Source organism: Chiloscyllium plagiosum, chromosome 5 (assembly GCF_004010195.1).
Source record: "Chiloscyllium plagiosum isolate BGI_BamShark_2017 chromosome 5, ASM401019v2, whole genome shotgun sequence".
Classification (NCBI taxonomy): domain Eukaryota; kingdom Metazoa; phylum Chordata; class Chondrichthyes; order Orectolobiformes; family Hemiscylliidae; genus Chiloscyllium; species Chiloscyllium plagiosum.
Window position 1 is genome coordinate 7,352,832 of NC_057714.1, and position 19,249 is coordinate 7,372,080.

The following is a 19,249-nucleotide window of genomic DNA, read 5'->3' on the forward strand; positions in this document are numbered from 1 at the left end:
GTTGTTTGGTGCGGGTGTCTCGGAGATGTTCCCTAAAGCGCTCTGCTAGGAGGCGCTCAGTCTCCCCAATGTAGAGGAGACCGCATCGGGAGCAATGGATACAATAAATGATATTAGTGGATTTGCAGGTAAAACTTTGATGGATGTGGAAAGCTCCTTTGGGGCCTTGGATGGAGGTGAGGGAGGAGGTGTGGGCGCAGGTTTTACAGTTCCTGCGGTGGCAGGGGAAAGTGCCAGGATGGGAGGGTGGGTCGTAGGGGGGCGTGGACCTGACCAGGTAGTCACGGAGGGAACGGTCTTTGCGGAAGGCGGGGAGGGGTGGGGAGGGAAATATATCCCTGGTGGTGGTGTCTGTTTGGAGGTGGCGGAAATGTCGGCGGATGATTTGGTTTATGCGAAGGTTGGTAGGGTGGAAGGTGGGCACCAGGGGCGTTCTGTCCTTGTTGCGGTTGGAGGGGTTGGGTCTGAGGGCGGAGGTGCGGGATGTGAACGTGATGCGTTGGAGGGCATCTTTAACCACGTGGGAAGGGAAATTGCGGTCTCTGAAGAAGGAGGCCATCTGGTGTGTTCTATGGTGGAACCGCTCCTCCTGGGTGCAGATACGGCGGAGGCGGAGGAATTGGGGATACGGGATGGCATTTTTGCAAGAGGTAGGGTGGGAAGAGGTGTAATCCAGGTAGCTGTGGGAGTCGGTGGGTTTGTAAAATATGTCAGTGTCAAGTCGGTCGTCATTAATGGAGATGGAGATGGTCCAGGTAAATTTAAGGTCAGGGTGGAATGTGTTGGTGAAGTTGGTGAATTGCTCAACCTCCTTGCGGGAGCACGAGGTGGCGCCAATGCAGTCATCAATGTAGCGGAGGAAGAGGTGAGGAGTGGTGCCGGTGTAATTATGGAAGATCAACTGCTCTACGTAGCCAACAAAGAGACAGGCATAGCTGTGGCTTACCTTATCTTCACCACCTTGTCTACCTGTAACTCCAGTTCCTAGATCTCTTTGTTCTATAACACTCCCCTGGGTCCTACCATTGACTTTGTAAGTCCTGCCCTGATTTGACCTCGAACAACGCAATGATCTTGCATTTATCTAAATTAAACTCCATCTGCCATTCTTCATCCACTGGCCCAGTTGATCAAGATCTCAGTGTATTACCAGATAACCTTCTTTGCTGTCCACTATATCACCATCCCAGTCTTGGTGTCATCTGCAAACTTACTAACCATCCTTCCTAAATTCTCAAACAAATCATGTATATAAATGATGAATAAAAGTGGACCCAGCACCAATCCCTGTGGCACAACACTGGTCATTGGCCTCCAGCTTGACCACCCTCTGTCTTCTACCTTCAAGCCAATTTTGTATCCAATTGGTCAACTCTCCCTGGATATCATAAGATTTAACCTTACTCAACACCCACCATGTGGTACCTTGCTAAAGACCTTGCTAAATGTCATGTGAACAACATGTACCACACTGCTCTCAGCTACAGTCTTGATTATCCCTTCAAGAAACTCAATCAAATTTGTGAGGCACGATTTCCTATGGACAAAATAATGCAGACTATTCCAAATGAGTCCTTGCCTCCATAAATGTCTGTAGATATTGTCTCTCAGAATCTCTTCTGACAATGTTAGGCCCACCAGTCTATAATGGCACGTTAGCCACCGTCCAATCTTCGGGCACTCCACCCATGGCTGTCCATGATGCAAAATTTCGAGGGTTGACTTGGCTGCGAACACTATCAAACATGAACTTTGAAGATTTTACAAGAAGTATTTCAAGAGAACGAACCAAACAACAAACCAGCTGAGTGAACTTGCTACCCAACACATCATACTTGAAGCAACAATAAAAAAGTGAATTAATGAATGATTCTCCAATTCCTGTGGCAATGAAGCTGTAGCCGTGATAAGCTCGAGGTTTCAAAACCTGTAATTTTCACAAATCGGAGGTAACCAACAACCTAATGGGAAAAAAAACAAACCCCACCTCGTGTTGAATAGTATCTCTGTAGACAGGCAGGAGGCTGGAAGTCTTTGAGGAGAAAGTGAGGTCTGCAGATGCTGGAGATCAGAGCTGAAAATGTGTTGCTGGAAAAGCGCAGCAGGTCAGGCAGCATCCAAGGAGCAGGAGAATCGACGTTTCGGGCATAAACCCTTCTCCTGAAGAAGGGCTTATGCCCGAAACGTCGATTCTCCTGTTCCCTGGATGCTGCCTGACCTGCTGCGCTTTTCCAGCAACACATTTTCAGCTCAGGAGGCTGGAAGTGCACAGCAATCTAGGCAGCTTCAGGAGGTGTAATCCCTCTTCAGGACAGGTCTCATTCTCCACAACCACCTGATGAAGGAGCAGCGCTCCGAAAGCTAGTGCTTCCAAATAAACCTGTTGGACTATAGCCTGGTGTTGTGTGATTTTTAAACTTTCTTCAGGAAATGTCTGCACCTCCTGGTGCTTGCCTTGGCTTGCTGTGTGCTTCCAGCCTGCTGCCTGCCCACTTTGGTGGGGTGGGGGGGATGTTCCAGCATCTGCAGTTGCTTTGTCTGTAGTAATGCCCCTGCGGCTCAGGGACCGAGCTTCGCCCGGGATCAGAAAGGAGCTGCGTGCTGATTCCAGGGATGTCTCAGTGCCCAAGGTCTTATTGATTGGTTCGTGCACGTCACTGTCTGCAGCTTGTACATTGGCGCTGGCTGTGCCACTCCCGCTTCTCTCTATCCGGGGATAGGCTGCTCAGCCTGGGACTCGCAGGAGCTGGAGGTCGGCCGTAGAACATAAGTATGGCGGCTGTTGTAAGGAGGTCAGGCAACTTGTTCCTCAAGTACAGTAACTATGTTCGCCACCGTGTTGGTAAGGCTTCGTCTATATCTGTTATTTTGGATTGCATTCGTCAAATGTTGGTGCAGAGCGTGAAGGCTTTGCAGGACCTGTCCGACAACCTTTCTGTAGGAACCAAAGTGGAAGCTGCAATAACTTAAAATATGTTTCTGCACACCCCCACTGTCATTTGCATAGAAATACTCTAATGGACTTAATTCACTTCAGTAAAAGTTGCAAGAGCGGGGCTCGACTTATTGAAATTTTCTCACGTCTTTGCGCATCCATGTGGATTGTTAAACACTAGTTGTTTTTATTTTGGTATTGCTCATTTGTCTTGCACAATAGCTAACAACATTTGTGCAAGACTTAAATCAGCTTGAAAAAATTTGGCTTCCAAAATTGTAACCGTTTTTAATTTGAAGGTGTAATTTTTGGCATCAGATGCATGTTGAAAATAGAAACCAGTTGTGAAGCGTGCTTGGAATTCTTTACTAAAATATGGGATTGTATTAGGCTGATTTGGATGTTTGAACTTTGTAACAAATTTAAGAGTACATTTGGGATTTTCAAACAAATGATTGCAGAATTGAAAGTGCTGTAATTGACTCATGATGCAGCAAACTGATGCTTGCAGTTCTCCAACATCTTGGCCAGGGACATTTATGATGTGCTTGTTCAGACAAATATTAGTAAAGGGTGACAAGATTTTTAAAAAAACTTGTATATGCCCTCCCCTTTCCCAAGCTCTGCCGACTTTAAAGCAGACAGGTTCAATTCTTTACCTCATTTGTCAAGGTCCTGTTCCCAAGGTTTTTGGCCAATTCCAGGTGTCCTGCTCCTTCGACACTTTGGTCTTTTTAACTTTGTTTTGCTTCCCACCATGTATCGAAGTGCCTTTAGTCACAGCATCCTGATGTTTTAGAACTTCCTCCCTTTATTTCTCTGCCTTTTCATAGAGTTATTAACCCAAGATTTTGATCAACTCTCAGAATGGCTTTGCATTTTTTTTTACAGTAAGCAAATTTTTTGGGTGATTTTTCTATGTTAAATGCATGACAATAGCTTCATTGTTATTGTTTTTTTAAATCTTGGCTTGAACCTGGTTATGTCCACCTGTGGCTTTTTCGAACTGTTTTAGTGCTGCAAACTTGACCCTCACTATGGTCAATTGGTGATTGACCAAGACTTGGTATGTTTGTGCCAAAGGCTTTTTGAAATTTGTACACCATATACCCATCCATTTCACTTCTTATCCAAATGTTGGTTATTCAATGCACTTATTTGCATTTACAGCACATTCCCTTATGTTGAAAAATACGGTGGGGAAATGGCATCTGTTACCGAGTTTCAAACAAATTAGAATTAATGTGAAATGAAGAATGTGAGGCCAAAGGATTATGTTGAAGAAACTGAGAAGTACAAACATAGACCAAGGTTTCAGCAATTGAAAATCTGAGGATAGACCAGTCTCGTGAAATTGGGTATGTTATATCTGCAACAAAGAGCAAGTTGGAATTGGAATTCAGCTTATCAGGTGGAATAATAATATTTGACTTGATCTGTTGTAGCCTACCTGAGTTTTGCTAGGGAGGGTCTGAAGTTGGTAACAAGGACGAGTATAGTTTTCTTGTTTAGCCCAAAACTCAAGTTTTGATCTTTTTAATGGCAGATACTTTGATTCCTTAATGTTTTGAAATTGGGTAATTATCATTGACATCAGAGAGTGTCAAAATAACAGTAATACTGTTTGTAATCAGTCAACAGTTTGGTCTTGTGATAGTCTGTAACATTGGCATGGTGCACCATTTTAAATGAGGAAAAGGACATGGGCCAAGAAAAGATCTTCATAGTTGAGCAGAGAGGGGAATTTTGGATCAGTGGAGGTAGAGCCCTCACTAAATGTGCAGCTACTTCAGTTAAGCCAGAGTGGAACAATTGATGAGTATTCACACAAAGATAGCATATGGTAAAGATATCATGGAGATTTTGAGATGGTCAGCAACATCCAAACACTGCAGAAAAATCAAGGCGGACACATTAGATAATGCATTGTGGTCATAGAACAAGACACTGCTAAATAACTAGGGTAGCATTGACCCTGCAATGGTCAGAAGGCTGGTTGAAGGAATTTCAATGGCAGGGAATTCAATGAAAATGAAATGCTTCAAGATGTCAATAGAGTAGGGAGCAAGTCGGTTCTGTATATTTGCATTCTGAGATTGACTTAAATAATGTTTTAAAGTATGCCAGATATCTTATCATAAGATTTGACTTTATCACAATTTTAAAAATTTGTTGCAGCAGTATATCAAACTGCATTAGATTAGTGACTGACTGTTCCAAAAAAATTGTTTCCTCATGTACTAAAGTTGTTCAAATATCCTCTGGTGGTGAAAAATTCAAGTCTTTGCAAATTGTAGTTCATTTTCTACCTTTCTTGATATGTACCTGTGTTAGATTCTTTTCCCGAGGTTTCACACACCAACTTCTGCAAACAATTAAAGTTTATCAAAGCCTGTACAAGCCTGGTGACCCCCTTTGACACTCCTTTGCAGGTATGCAAAGTCAAGTCTAAAGAGGCCCCAAACAAAGGATAACACATTCACTTTATACAGGTCAGTTGGTAATGCTCACAGGTACTCTGGCCACTTCCGCCTCCCACCTCCACCCCCCCACCACCAAAACCCCTGCATAACCACATGTTACCTCAGGTACAATGATAGGATGAGGTCATCCTCAGAGATAATGTAAATGTAAATGCCCTAATCCTGGGGAGTCATTATGCAAACAATTTCCTGACTCCGTGATTCCCAAGACAATGCCGTTGTGATATGTCCTAGCTTTGGGGCAGCCCTACAAATGGGTCCTGGCTCCGCTACTTGCCCAGACAATGTAGGTGTGATATACTTCAGTATAGCGGGATGATCACACAAATGAATTTGATTGGCTATGAAAGCATTTCTGATTGGGAGGGACTGAATGAGAGTTTAATTTGATTGTAGCAGTGGAATAATAGTAAATCGCTGCATAAATGAAGTGTAGATTACAATGGATAGCCATCCACCTTCCTGCATGCTATCTGTGAGAGAGAGTGTCGCCCCCCCCAAGAATATTCAGTTTATTGGGGAAAGACAGTACAGTTTAACCCTTTAACATTAATGTCCAGAGAGAGTACAATTTACTCTTTTAACATTACAATACTAAAAAACTGCTGTTATAAATTTGTGACTTCCTTGATCAGCACTATGGGAGGTAATTCGATAAATGTATGACATTGTTAACAGTGTAAGGGAAGAAGTTTTGAGGCATCCACCTGAAACATGATTTCAACATACAAAGTTTCCTGGCAAAATAGTGATTTTAATTTGTCACACCTTGATCTCACAATTGTTACAGCACCGAAGATCATTTGAGCTATCACCCCTCTGTTGGCCCTCGCCAGGACCAATTTAGCTACTGCCATTCTTCTGTCTTCGCTCTGTAGCCCTGCACGTTTTCCCCCTGTTTAGATAATAATCCCTCCATCACATTCTCAGGTAGGGCTTTCTGGATCCTTGCCACTCTAATGCCTAGTGGTACCCAGAGTTACATACAGTACAGCACTTGAGGCTACAGCAGTGTTCTGTTGTATGTACCTCAGCTTATAGTTACTGACAAGCTTGCTGTAGTGAGTTTTGAAGATTTATCAGTCAGATAATAAAACTAAAAACACAATTTCCCAACTCTCATTGACGGTATTGAAACAGTAAAGGAAGGAAGAATTATTGGAGTATTATAAATCAAGTTAGGTCAGATTGCTTAGGCTAATGGACCAAATTTTTAATAGATTTAAACGGGATCAGTGGTGTACCCCAGCTATTCACAAAACACGTTACATCTGCGTGGGTTACCGGGTGCTCCAGTTTCCTCCCACAGTCCAAAAATGTGCAGGTTAGGTGAATTGGCCATGCTAAATTGCCCGTAGTGTTAGGTAAGGGGTAAATGTAGGGGTATGGGTGGGTTGCGCTTCGGTGGGTCGGTGTGGACTTGTTGGGCCGAAGGGCCTGTTTCCACACAGTAAGTAATCTAATCTAATCTAATCTAAAAAAAATTTAGTTCCCTGATCTAAGTCTGCAGATGACAAAGTTGGGTGGGAGGATGAACAGTGAGGAGGATGTAGAGATGGTTCAGTGCAATTTAGCCAAGTTGACTGAGTGGGCAAATGCATGGCAGATGGAGTATAATGTGAATAAATTTGGTAGCAAAAACATGAAGATGGATTATGATCTGAATGGCGACAGATTGGGAAAGGTGTGGTGCAATGAGATATGTCTTTGTACATCAGTCATTGAATGAATGTAAGCATTCAGTTGCAGCAGGAGGTGAAGAAGGCAATTGGTATGTTGTCCTAAATAGCGAGATGATTTGAGTACAGGAGTCAGGATGTCTTGTTGCAATTGTACAGGGCCCAGCACAGACCCACCTGAAGAATGTAAGATCTGGCGGATGCTGGAAATCTGAACAAAAACTGAAATGGCTGGAGAAACCCATTGGCTCTGGCAGTATTTGTGAAGTCAAAACAAAGTTAATGTTTTGAATCCAGTGACACTTCTTCAAAAAATGGTTATGTCCAAAATGTATGTTTTCAATAAGGAAATAGATATAGTTCTTGGGACTAAAGGCATCAAAAGGTACAGCATTAAAGCAGAAACTAGGTACTGAGTTGGATGATCTGCCATGGTCATGGCATCACAGGTTCCAACAGCTGAATGACCTATTGTTCCTATTTTCTTTGTTTCTGTGATTGAGAGATGAGGTTCTTTTCTGCACAGAAAAGTTGACAACTTGGAGTAGGTTCTCATGAGAGGTAGTGAGTATTGGTGATGAACTTATTTTAAGAAATGGAGTTGAGAGCTAGAAGAATGTGCAGCTCAATATTTGGAATTGTGAATAAGTCACTATAGAAATGAGCAGAATGGAATTGCGTAAGATGTCAAGTTAGATGTATTCAAATTGGTTAACAGCATAAATGAAAAGTTGACCTATACGTTGCCAATTTATTCCTATTTTAAGTAATAGTCCTATGCTAAGTGAAATATATTTTTCACTTCGTGAATGTAATTTGCAAAATATGAAAGGTGTCACTCTGTCACTATTAAAAAGGACTGGTCTAATAGTGTCTTCCAGATCAATGGCCTCAAAAGCACAAGTGGGATTTATTGGTCTGGGCAACATGGGTAATCCAATGGCGAAGAATCTCATAAAGAATGGCTATCCCATTATTGCTTCAGATATCTTCCCAGAATCATGCAAGGAAATACAGGATTTAGGAGCACAGGTAATTCAGTGGTCTTTAATTTTGATGAATCATGCTTATTGTAACAACATCTTTATTTTGCTGTTTTGTGATCTGTTCCATTTCTTAATTCTCACTTGATTCAGTTGTAGTAGATTAAGTAAAAATGGATTTCATAAAATGATAATTTAAAAAATACTGATTTCTAAATTCCTGACATTCCTTTATCTTTAGAAATCAGTGCAAGTAGGATTAGTGTCTGTAGTTGGAATGTGACTAATGCAAGACCAGCCTTAAAAAGGGTCCAATTGGCAGCATGTTCATATTCTAGGTGAGTTACTAGAAGGCATCCTAAAACCAGATCTGTAGCAGTGGATAGCTGTCAGTTGGTTTGATCATTCTGGCGTTGAAATGTTTGTGCAAATTCATTCTTGTACAAACAATTGAACATTGCTTGGGTTTGTTATAAATTTTCTTTTTTAATTTTAACTGGATTCCAAGCAGTCGGTTTACATTTGATTCTTGCCATTCAAAAAATGAGTAGTTTTTTTTATTTATTATTGTCACATGTCCTGAGATACAGTGAAAAGTATTGCTTTGTGTGCTAACCAGAGAAATTGTACCTTATATCAGTATATCAGGATAATAGAACAGAATGAAACATAGTGTTATAGTACAGACTTTGAGGTGATGTGAGGTAAGGGTGAATGCTCTTGGCTTCAAGTAACTTATAATCAGTGGCAAAGTCTCTGCTGGTTGGAGTCATACCTGGAACAAAGGGAGATGATTGTGGTTGTTGGACGACTGTCATCTCAACTCCAGTAAGTGTCTGCTGCAGTTCCTCAGAGTAATGTCCTAGGTCCAAACTTCACCATTTGATTCAGCAATGGCCTTCCTTCCATTCTAAGGTCAGAAGTCAGGATGTTCACTGATGATATCACAGTGGGCAGCATTGTTTGTGACTTTTCAGATACTGAAGCAATCGGTGTACCAATGCAGCAGGTCAGAGGTTGGGAATCTTTCAGCAAGTAACTCGAGTCTTGACTAGCGATCCCTCTAATTTTTGTATTGGCTGCATGGACTTCTGAAGCTTTGCGTGTTAGCGATTTCTCGAATCTGAAGTCGCTGCTGACACTGTTCACCAGAGGCAGAACGTTGGAGCATGTGCAATTTAGAGGGAATGTTGCTCTTGGCTCCCCAAAGCCTATCCGCTATCTACAAGGCACGAGTTAGGAGTGTTTTGGGATATTTCCCTCTTGCCTGGATGGGTGCAACTCCAACAACACTCAAGAAGCTTGACAACCATCCAAGATAAAGCAGACTGCTTAATTGGCATCACATCTGCAAGTATCCATTCCCTCCGCTACTGACATTCATCAACAAGCTGCGTGTGCTGCACAAGTTGCACTGCAGAAATTTATCAAGGCTCCTTGGACAGCACCTTCGAAAACCACAATCAGTGCCATGTAAAGGAAAAGATTCATAAAAGTAACACCACCCACAATTTTCCTTCTAAGCTGGACATGATCCAGACTTGGAAATGTATTGCCATTCCTTCAGTGTTTGTTCATAATTCTAGTATTATGGGTCTACCTATATTAAATGGACTGCAGTAGTTCAACAAGGCAGCGCACCATCATCCTTTGATAAGGGCAACTATGGATGGGTAGTAAGTGCTGGCCAAGTCAGCGGCTGCTACATCTCAGAATTATAAAAAAATCTTGAGGCAGAGTACAGAGTATTTTAGAATTAAAAGATTGGTATTCTGGAAAAGTTTCCTTCAGAGAAGCATGAGTAGAGAAATGACTTGCTCAAATACAATTCCCCTAGTGACAAAAGACAATAAGAAAGTTGACCAAATTAACATTCTTTTTGTGAGCCTGAATCATGATTGTTAAGTCCAACTTTGCCCAGTCAGGTGTATGTAAAAAGGTGTGGCACTGGAAAAAGCATAGCAGGTCAGGCAGCTTCTGAGGAGCAAGAGAGTTGACATTTCGGGCTTAACCTTTCATCAGGACCCTCCAAGGTTCCATGGCAATGTTTTGAAGAGGAGCAAGCAAGTTATTCTCACTGGCCTCGCCAGTGGTTTTGTCAACAAACATCACAAAAGTGATTATCTGGTCATCATTATGTTGCTGTGTGCAAATTGGTTGCCACGTTCCTCCTTTTGATGGTGGGTATGCTGTACAAGAGCTTTGTTGGCAGTATGACACTTGAGGTTCTGTGATTATAAAGTGTGTTTTTTGGACAAAAAAGTGTCCAAGTTGCTCTTTTACTCTAAATGTTCCTCTTGATATCTTTAAAACTATGACCAAATCACTAATTGTCTGAATTCCAGCAAAATTGTCTGATTTCTCATCATATTTTAACCCTCTGACTTTGTAACTTTCATTCAAAGTGAGTTGCACTCTCTCCAGTTTATTCTCCTAAAGTGTAGTGCCCAGAACTGCCCACTGGACTGGAGGTATAGTCTGACCAGTGTTTTCTATATTTGAAGCACAATTTCTGTCCCCTTGAACTAAGAACTGAGGAAGGCCATTTGACCCTTTAAGCCTGTTCTGCCAATTCAGTAAGGTCATGATATATCTGTTTGTATTTTTTAATTTCACATTCCCACCTACTCCTGATAACCTCCGTGTTGAACAAGAATTTATCTACCTCTGTCTATTACTGTACATATGAAAAACTGTTAGCCTTTTTGATTACTTTCTGGACTAGGTCATGTCATTTTAATTATCTGTGTACCTGGGCATCGAAGTCTCACTGGACTGTTAATGCTTTTAGATTTTCACTGCTCAGAAAACAGTTTTTTCTGTTGCTTTGAGAAAGTGTATGATACTGTATTTGCCTGTATTGAAATCCATTTGCTAGTTTTGCCTGTTTGCTTACCGATATCTTTTTATAATTTCTACTCCCTTTGGCACTGTTCACAATGTGCGTGATTTTGTCATCTGCGCATTTTGGTATTTTTGTTTTGGCCTTTTATACCATATAAGTCATGAAAAATGAGAAACAGTTGAATGGTAACACAGATCATTGTGGCAACAACCTGTCAGTTAGTGTATCTGCCTATTACCACTACCACTATTTTCTGGCTTCCTCAACAGATTAATTGTTTCTCTTGAATTCTGTTAACACCTTGAGCCTGTTCTGCCATCCAGCAAGATCCATGTTCTACATTTCTGCATATCCTTGATAATCTTTAAATAATTTTAGGGCAGAGGTTGATAAAGATTCTTCATCCGCTGCTTATTGAGGAAGGAAATTCCAATGACTCTTGATCCTTCGAGACTTTTTTCCCCTCAGACGTTAAATAGAGGACCCCTTATTTTTAAACTATAAACCCCAAAATCTAGATTCTCCCAGGAAAGGAAGCATCCTTTCCTCATCCATCCAATCAGGAATCTTGTGTGTTTCAATGAAATTACCTCTGAATTTTGTGAACTCCGGAGTATAAAGGCCCAGCCTGTGCAGCATTTCCTCATAAGTCAATCTGCTCATTGCAAGGTATTAGTCCAGTAAATAGTCTCTGAATTGTTTTCAAAGCATCAACATCCTTCCATACGTATGGTGACCAGTACTCCAGATGCAGTCTCACCAATACCCTGCATAACTCAAATTAATCTTCCTCCACTTGCATTCAATTCCACCTCTAACAAAACCTGGCATTCTGCCTGATTTATATGCTGTACCTGCTTGCTAACCTTGTGTTTCAAGAAGGAACACCTGAATCTTTTTGGACATTCCAAATACGGCACCCAGTACTGCACTGGGAAACCTATATCTCTCTCCCTTTCAGAACTTTATAACCCATCTGGTTCACCTTTTCAGAATGAAATAGGCCACCCTCTCCTGGTCTGGCCTACATATGACTACAAAAACACCAAAACTGGATGGGCCACTTGACATCGATCTGAAATGACAAAGGCAGAAAAAGCCCTGTTGACTTTGCAAAGTCCTCCTTGGTAATATCTGGGGGCTAGTGCCAACATTGGCAGAGCTGTCTATCACATTGGTTAAGCAACAGTGTGACCTTGTCTGAAAGGTTGGATTCTGTGCCTATTACTATTCCAGCCACCGCCACCACTACCACCATTCCTGGATATGGTCCTGTCCCACCAGCAGGATCGACCAAGCAGAGGTATACAGTTGGGAAAAGTTGCTGTGGGAGTTAATATTGACTCTACACCCCATGAAATCTCATGGTATCAAGTTAAACATGTGCAAGGAAACCTTCTTCTTGCCATGTACAGTCTTCCTCAGCTGATGAATAGGTACTCCTCCTCCACGTGGGGAAAGTACTGAGGGTGGCAAACTAAATGTACCTTGGGTGGGAGATTACTATGTCCACCACCAAGAGAGGCTCTGCAGGAGCACTTGAAGTAATGAAGAGCATTGATGAGGGCAGAGATGTGAAAAAACCTCTATGGACTTCAGTAAGGTGTTTAACAAGGTTCCTCATGGTAGACTAGTTTGTAAAGTTAGATCACATGCAACACAGGGAGAACTAGTCAGTTGGATGCAGAACTGGCTCAAAGGTAGAAGACCAAGGGTAGTTGATTGTTGCTTTTCAGACTGGAGGCCTGTGACCAGTGGTGTGCTACAAAAAATCGGTGCTGGGTCCATTGCTTTTGGTCATTTTATATAAAATGATTTGGATGTGAACATAGGTGGTATGGTTAGTAAGTTTGCAAATTACACCAAAATTGGAGGTGTAGTGGACAGTGAAGAAAGTTGGCTCGGAGTACAATAGCACGTTGATCAGATGGGCCAAGGAGTGACATATGGAGTTTAATTTAGTAAATGTGAGGGGCTGCATTTTGGAAAGGAAGATCAGGAGCAGGACTTGAACACTTAATGGTAAGGTTCACTGGGGAGTGTTGCTGAACAAAGAGACCTTGGAGTGCAGGTTCATAATTCCTTGAAAGTGGAGCCTCTGGTAGAAAGAATAGTGAAGAAGTGGTTTGGTATGCTTGTCTTTATTGGTCAGTGCATTAAGTATAGTAGTTGGGGGACGGGATGTTATGACTGAAAAGTACATTGGTTAGGCCACTGTTGCAATTCTGCGTGCAATTCTGGTCTTCCTCCTATCGGAAAGATGTTGCAAAACTTGAAAGAGTTCAGAAATGATTTACAAGGATTTTGCCAGGGTTGGAGGCTTTGAGCCATAGGGAGAGGTTGAATAGGCTGGGGCTGTTTTCCCTGGAGTGTCGGAGGCGGAGGGGTGACCTCATACATGTTTATAAAATAATGAGGGGCATGGATAGGATAAACGGACAAGATCTCTTCCCTGGGGTGGGGGAGTCCAGAACTAGAGACATAGGTTTAGGGTGAGAGGGGCAAGACATAAGAGACCTAAGGGGCAACTTTTTCACTTGGAGGGTGGTACATGTGTGGAATGAGCTGCCAGAGGAAGTGGTGGAGGCTGGTACAATTAGAACATTTAAAGGCACCTGGATGGGTATATGAATAGGAAAGGTTTAGAGGGATACGGGCTGGGTACTGGCAAATGGGACTAGATTACTTTAGGATATCTGGTCAGCATGAACGAGTTGAACCAAAAGGTCTGCTTTTGTGCTGTACAATTCTGAATCTACTGATCAAGCTGGTCGGGTCCTAAAGGAGGACACTGCTGCTAGACTATCTGTGCAGCACGTAATGAGGAAACCGACGAGGGGAAAAATATATGCATTACCTTATTCTGAGCAACGTCCTGGTTGCAGCTTCATCCGGCCATTACTCAGGTAGTAAGAGTGACCACTTGCACTGTCCTTGGGAAGACAAAGCCTCACCTTCACATTGAGGTTACAGAACACGATGAAGTTTATTCTATTAGTATGCTAAATGAGACAGACCTCAAACAGATCAGCAACTCCAGACTGGGTATACTTGAGTTGCTGTGGATTATCAAAAGCAGCTGCATTATACTCCAGCATAGTCTGCAATCTAGTGGCCTGGCATATCCCCCACTTAACTATTACCATCAAGCCAGGAGATCAACCTGGTTCAATGGAAAGTGCAGGAGTGCATGCCAGGAGCAGCAGCAAGCATGCCTAAAAGTGAGGGGTCAACCTGGTGAAGTTACCAAACAGAATTACTTGCCTGCCAAACAGCAAGTGATAGACAGAGCCAAGTGATCCCACAACCAAGGATCAGATCTAAACTCTTCAGTTGCACAACGTCCAGTCATGAATAGCAGTGGACAATTAAGCAAGTCACAGGAGGCAGATGCTCCACAAATATCTCCATCCTCCATTATAGAAGAGCCCAGTACATCAGTCCAAAAGATAAGGCTGGAGCATTTGCAACACTTTTTTTGCAAGGTTTGTAGCTCAGGTTGAGGTTTAGGTTTGATATCCAGATGTTTCATTACCTGGCTAGGTAACATCATCAGTGGCGACCTCCAAGTGAAGCGAAGCTGTTGTCTCCTGCTTTCTGTTTATATGTTTGCCCTGGATGGGGTTCCTGGGGTTTGTGGTGATGTCATTTCCTGTTCGTTTTCTGAGGGGTTAATAGAAAAAATACCGATTCGACTGGGACAACACATCTATCCTGGGACAGGCTAAGCAAAGACATGCCAGAGAATTCCTAGATGCCTGGCACTCCAACCACAACGCCATAAACAAACACATAGATCTAGATACCATCTATCAACCCCTCAGAAAATGAACAGGAAATGACATCACCACAAACCCCAGGAATCCCATCCAGGACAAACTTATAAATAGAAAGCAGGAGACAACAGCTTCGCTTCACTTGGAGGTCGCCACTGATGATGTAACCTAGCCAGGTAATGAAACGTCTGGATATCAAACCTACAGCTCAGCGAGCAAACCTACACCCCATTTGCAACACTCTTTAGCCAGAAGTTCTGAGTGGATGATCCATCTCAGCCTCCTCTAGTGGCCCCCAGCATCACCGATGCAGTCATCAGCCAATTTGATTCACTGCATGTGATATCAATAAACTGTGGAGGCAATGGATCTGCAAGGGCGGGGGTCCAGACAACATTCGAGTAATGGGACTAAAAACTTAGGCTTCAGAATTTGCTCCATTAGCCAAGCTGTTCTAATGCTGTTATAACTTTGGTATCTTACTGATTTATAGCTGGACAATTTTCCACATTGTCCTGTACACGAAAAGTAGGATGAATTCAACTCGGTCAATTACTGCCCCATCAGTCTGCTCTTGATCATCTTGTAAAGGAGAAAAAGAGCTCCTTAATGGTGCTATCAAGAAGCAACTGCTTAGCAATATCACGCCCAGTTTGGGTTACGCCAGGGTAACTCAGCTTCTGACTTCATTGCGGCCTTGGTTCAAACAAAGACAAAAGAGCTGAATTCCAGAAGGGAGGTAGGAGTGGCCACCCTCGACATCAAGGTCGCAATTTACCAAATGTGACAGTAGAGACGCAGCAGAACTGGAATTTATGGATATCAGAGGCAAACGCTTTTGTTGGAGTCATACCTAGCTCATAGGAAGATGGTCATGGGTGTTGGAGGTCAGCCATCTCTGCTCCAGGACATCTTTGCAGGTGTTCCTCTAAGTAGTGCCCTCGGCTCTACCATCTCCAGGTGCTTCATCAATGACCTTCCCTCTATCATAAGGTCAGAAGTGGGATGTGCAATTGTTGAACAATGTTCAGTACCATTTGCGTCTCCTTAGATATTAAAGCAGTATATACCCAAATGTAACAAGATCTTGACAATATCCAGGTTTGGGCTGACAAGTGACAAGTAACAACATTTGGACCGCACAAATGCCAGGCAATGACCATTTCCAATAAGACACAATCTAGCCACTACCTCTTGACATTGTGGTGTTACTATCACTAAATCCTCCGCTATGAACATCCCACGAGTTACCATTGACCAGAGATTGAACTGGATTGGACGGATAAATACAGCGCGAGAAGAGCAGGTCCAAGGCTAGGAACACTTCAGTGAGTAGCTCATGTTCTGACACCCCAAAGCCAATTCACCATCTACAAAGTCAGGGATGTGAAGGAATACTCGCCACTTAATTGGCCCCACATCCATAAACATCCATTCCTTCCACCACTGCTCCATAGCATCCTCTGAATGCACCACAGACATTCACCAAAGATCCTGAGGCAGCATCTTCCAACCTGATGACCATTTCCATCAAGAAGGGCTGCCGTTACATGGGAATGCCACTATCTGCTAGCCACTCACCATCCTGACTTGGAAATGTATTACAATTCCTTCAGTGTTACTAGCTGAAAATCCTGGAATTCGCTCCCTAAAGGCCGATGTCGTTCTATCTACAGTACGTGTCCTGCAGCAGTCAATGAAGGCAGTCCTCGTCCTCGTCCTCGTCCTCGTCCTCGTCCTCTCGTATGCCCTGTCAGCCATGATGTCGCATTGTATGTAACGTCCCAAATCATAGCCGATTCGACACAACCTTTCTTCTTCTGTCCACTTATAAATCACTTTCCGTCCAATATTTGTCATCATCAAATTTAACTGCCGTACCATTGGTCCCTTTATTCACATCATTTAAATAAATTGTGAGGAGTTGAGGTCCCAGCATCAACCCAGTAGCACACTACTTATGACATCTTTCCAGCTCTCTGTCAGTTAGCCAATCTCTGTCCATTATTACAATCTCAGCTGAACAAGTCAGATCTCGTGAAACCTGGCTTGATAGATCATAAGCAACCTGTAAAAATATAACTTTGTATGATCATCAGTCACTGAATTCTAGTCACATGAGGCTGCAAATGCCCTTAACAAGTGTGCATTTCTTTTATGTAACATAGACATAAGATGATTTAGAAAATAAGCAGTCAAAAGAAAAATTTGACCCATTTCCCAGCACTACTTTATAGACAATTGACCCAGTGATGTGTCTTTCCTAATTTAGCTCTTTTTAATGTTCATCACGTAACTGATAAGGTTGAAAGCAACTCCTTTTTGAGTAACTTTGTACATTTACTCTGTGTTTGTCTGTGTGTATCTTGGTGATGATGACTAGTTTCCTGATTTGTCTTTCTAACCAAATTTAATAAACAACCTGTCTCCATGAATCATAAATCTGTTTTCAGTTTGTTTCCAGGTCAGAAATCCTGGATTGTCACTAACTAAGCTGCCCTTCTCTTATGAAACTGTTCATCTCAAATGAATCCTGAATGTGGGCCCCTGTCTGCTTGTAATAGAACATTTTCTGAATATTTCATCAATTAGTTGCTCATAACCTATCTAGATAAATAAGATAATACAAGATATCTACTCACTGTTCAAAAATGACTATGGCCTTTTGTGTAAATCAAAACCTTTTTGAGAACTGAAATCAAAAACTCCTATTATTTCCACTTTAAAATTCACATCTTATCAATCTTTATCAAGCCAAATTCCACTAAGAAAGAAGTGAAAAGGTATACTTGGGCATTTTAAATTCCAAGTAAATTTTTGTTTTTTGGCTTCTTGGCAGTACAACATATCAAAAATGCTAATTTTCACAATTCTACACCAATCCATGTTAACTACCTTTTTGTTTTTTTTTTGCTCTTGACAAAGCATCCGTTGTGCAATACTACCATGAATGATGATTTGCATGTTCTGGTGTAGCATTAAACTCCGATGAGACAGGCTTAAATTCTCATTGTGGAATCTCTCAAAAATCCAAAGGTTATGGTCCATATAAATTAGCCTCTGTAGAGTTGCTGCTGTTAATATTTTGCAGAGCCAAGACTGGGCTAAGTGGTCTTTTCTTTCCACCACAAGAGTATTTCTGTTGACACAGTAACTTATTTGTTGAAAATACCAATAACATTGGGATATGGGGATTTTAAGAGGGAGAAAGCTTTTTCATTTTAAGTTAAGGTGGAGCAGGCTTAGTTGGCTGGCCTCCAGCTGTTCCTAATAGATCCGAATAACTTCGTGACAACAGATGTTAGACTTATTGATCTACATTCCCTGGTTGCTCTTATGTCTTTTTTTTGAAAAAGTGACAGAGTGCAATTTTCAGTCCAAAAGAACATGTCCTGAACTGAGAGAACTTAGCAAATATCAAAGCTATAATCTTTGTGTTCTCAACTATTTGCTTTCAAACCCAGGGAAGGAAACCATCTGGTACCAGGGATTTGTTGCCCTTTCACGCCATTAATTTTGCTGAACCCTTGATTCAGTACAAGTTTCTTTGTGTGTGTCTTGAATACAGACCTTTTTTGTTCTCTAGTTGCTGATCCAAGGTAATTATTTGGCATGCTCTTCACTTCCTTATTTTGACTGACAACACTTTACTCCTGATGTGCTTCTGACCACACTTGTTTTCATTATCATGGTGTAAAATTTGCTTTCCTTGGCAAGTTTCTTTTCATACCTGTCTTTGTTGCTCTGGTTACTTTGTAACCCTGTGCAGTTCGTTATAACTTGCTCATTTGTCAGGATGTGTACTTTTTTAAAAAAAATTATATTGTTCTAACTTTATCTCTCGTCTCTTTCTTTGTCCATGGCTGTTTTTATTTTTTGGCCAAATAGAAGTATTGCGATTTTGGGGTGTGAACCTGATCTGGATCATAACTGCATTCTGTTTTGTACTTCAAAAATATTCTTTTCATTTTTTTTGTTTAAAACTCTCTTCTCAAGTACATAAGGATCTAAATCCGTTCTATGCATTTGCAGAGCAGCGAGAATAAAAAAAAACAACAATTTTTTGGCATTTATCAGAGTTTCTCTATTTATGGAGGAAACTCTTCATGTTCATTTTGAGGAACTGAGGGGGTCTGACAATTGAACAGATTCTTATTATACTTTGGCAGAAAAGCATTTAAACCATGTCTTTTAGGTGCTTTAGTAGGTCCCTCAGCCTGTAGCCCTGAACCTTTTGGAATGTGCCAGTCTGCAATACTTGGTTGAGGTCTTTTTTTTTTACACTAGGTTTGGGCAAATCAGTGAGTGTCTTTACTGAGTTGATGGTCCTCCAGACTTAATCAATGTTTATCTTGGTGTCCCGTTCCTCTTGGTAAAAACAACGACTGCAGATGCTGGAAACCAGATTCTGGATTAGAGTGGTGCTGGAAGAGCACAGCAGGTCACGCAGCATCCGAGGAGCAGGAAAATCGATGTTTCGGGCAAAAGCCCTTCATCAGGAATAGAGGCAGGGTGCCTGCAGGGTGGAGAGATAAATGAGAGGGGGGT

General features: G+C 41.9%; 1 protein-coding gene across 1 annotated transcript in view; it reads left to right on the forward strand.

The window, feature by feature from the left end:
* Positions 1 to 2,751: 2,751 nt before the first annotated feature.
* LOC122550227 (3-hydroxyisobutyrate dehydrogenase, mitochondrial-like) overlaps positions 2,752 to 19,249 on the forward strand; it is a 136,579-nt gene continuing 120,081 nt past the window's right edge. The window contains exons 1-3 of the mRNA XM_043690987.1: positions 2,752 to 2,842; positions 7,969 to 8,169; positions 18,288 to 18,300. Coding sequence (XP_043546922.1) covers positions 2,773 to 2,842; positions 7,969 to 8,169; positions 18,288 to 18,300 — 284 coding nt within the window. The 5' untranslated portion in view covers positions 2,752 to 2,772. The remainder of the gene's footprint in view (positions 2,843 to 7,968; positions 8,170 to 18,287; positions 18,301 to 19,249) is intronic.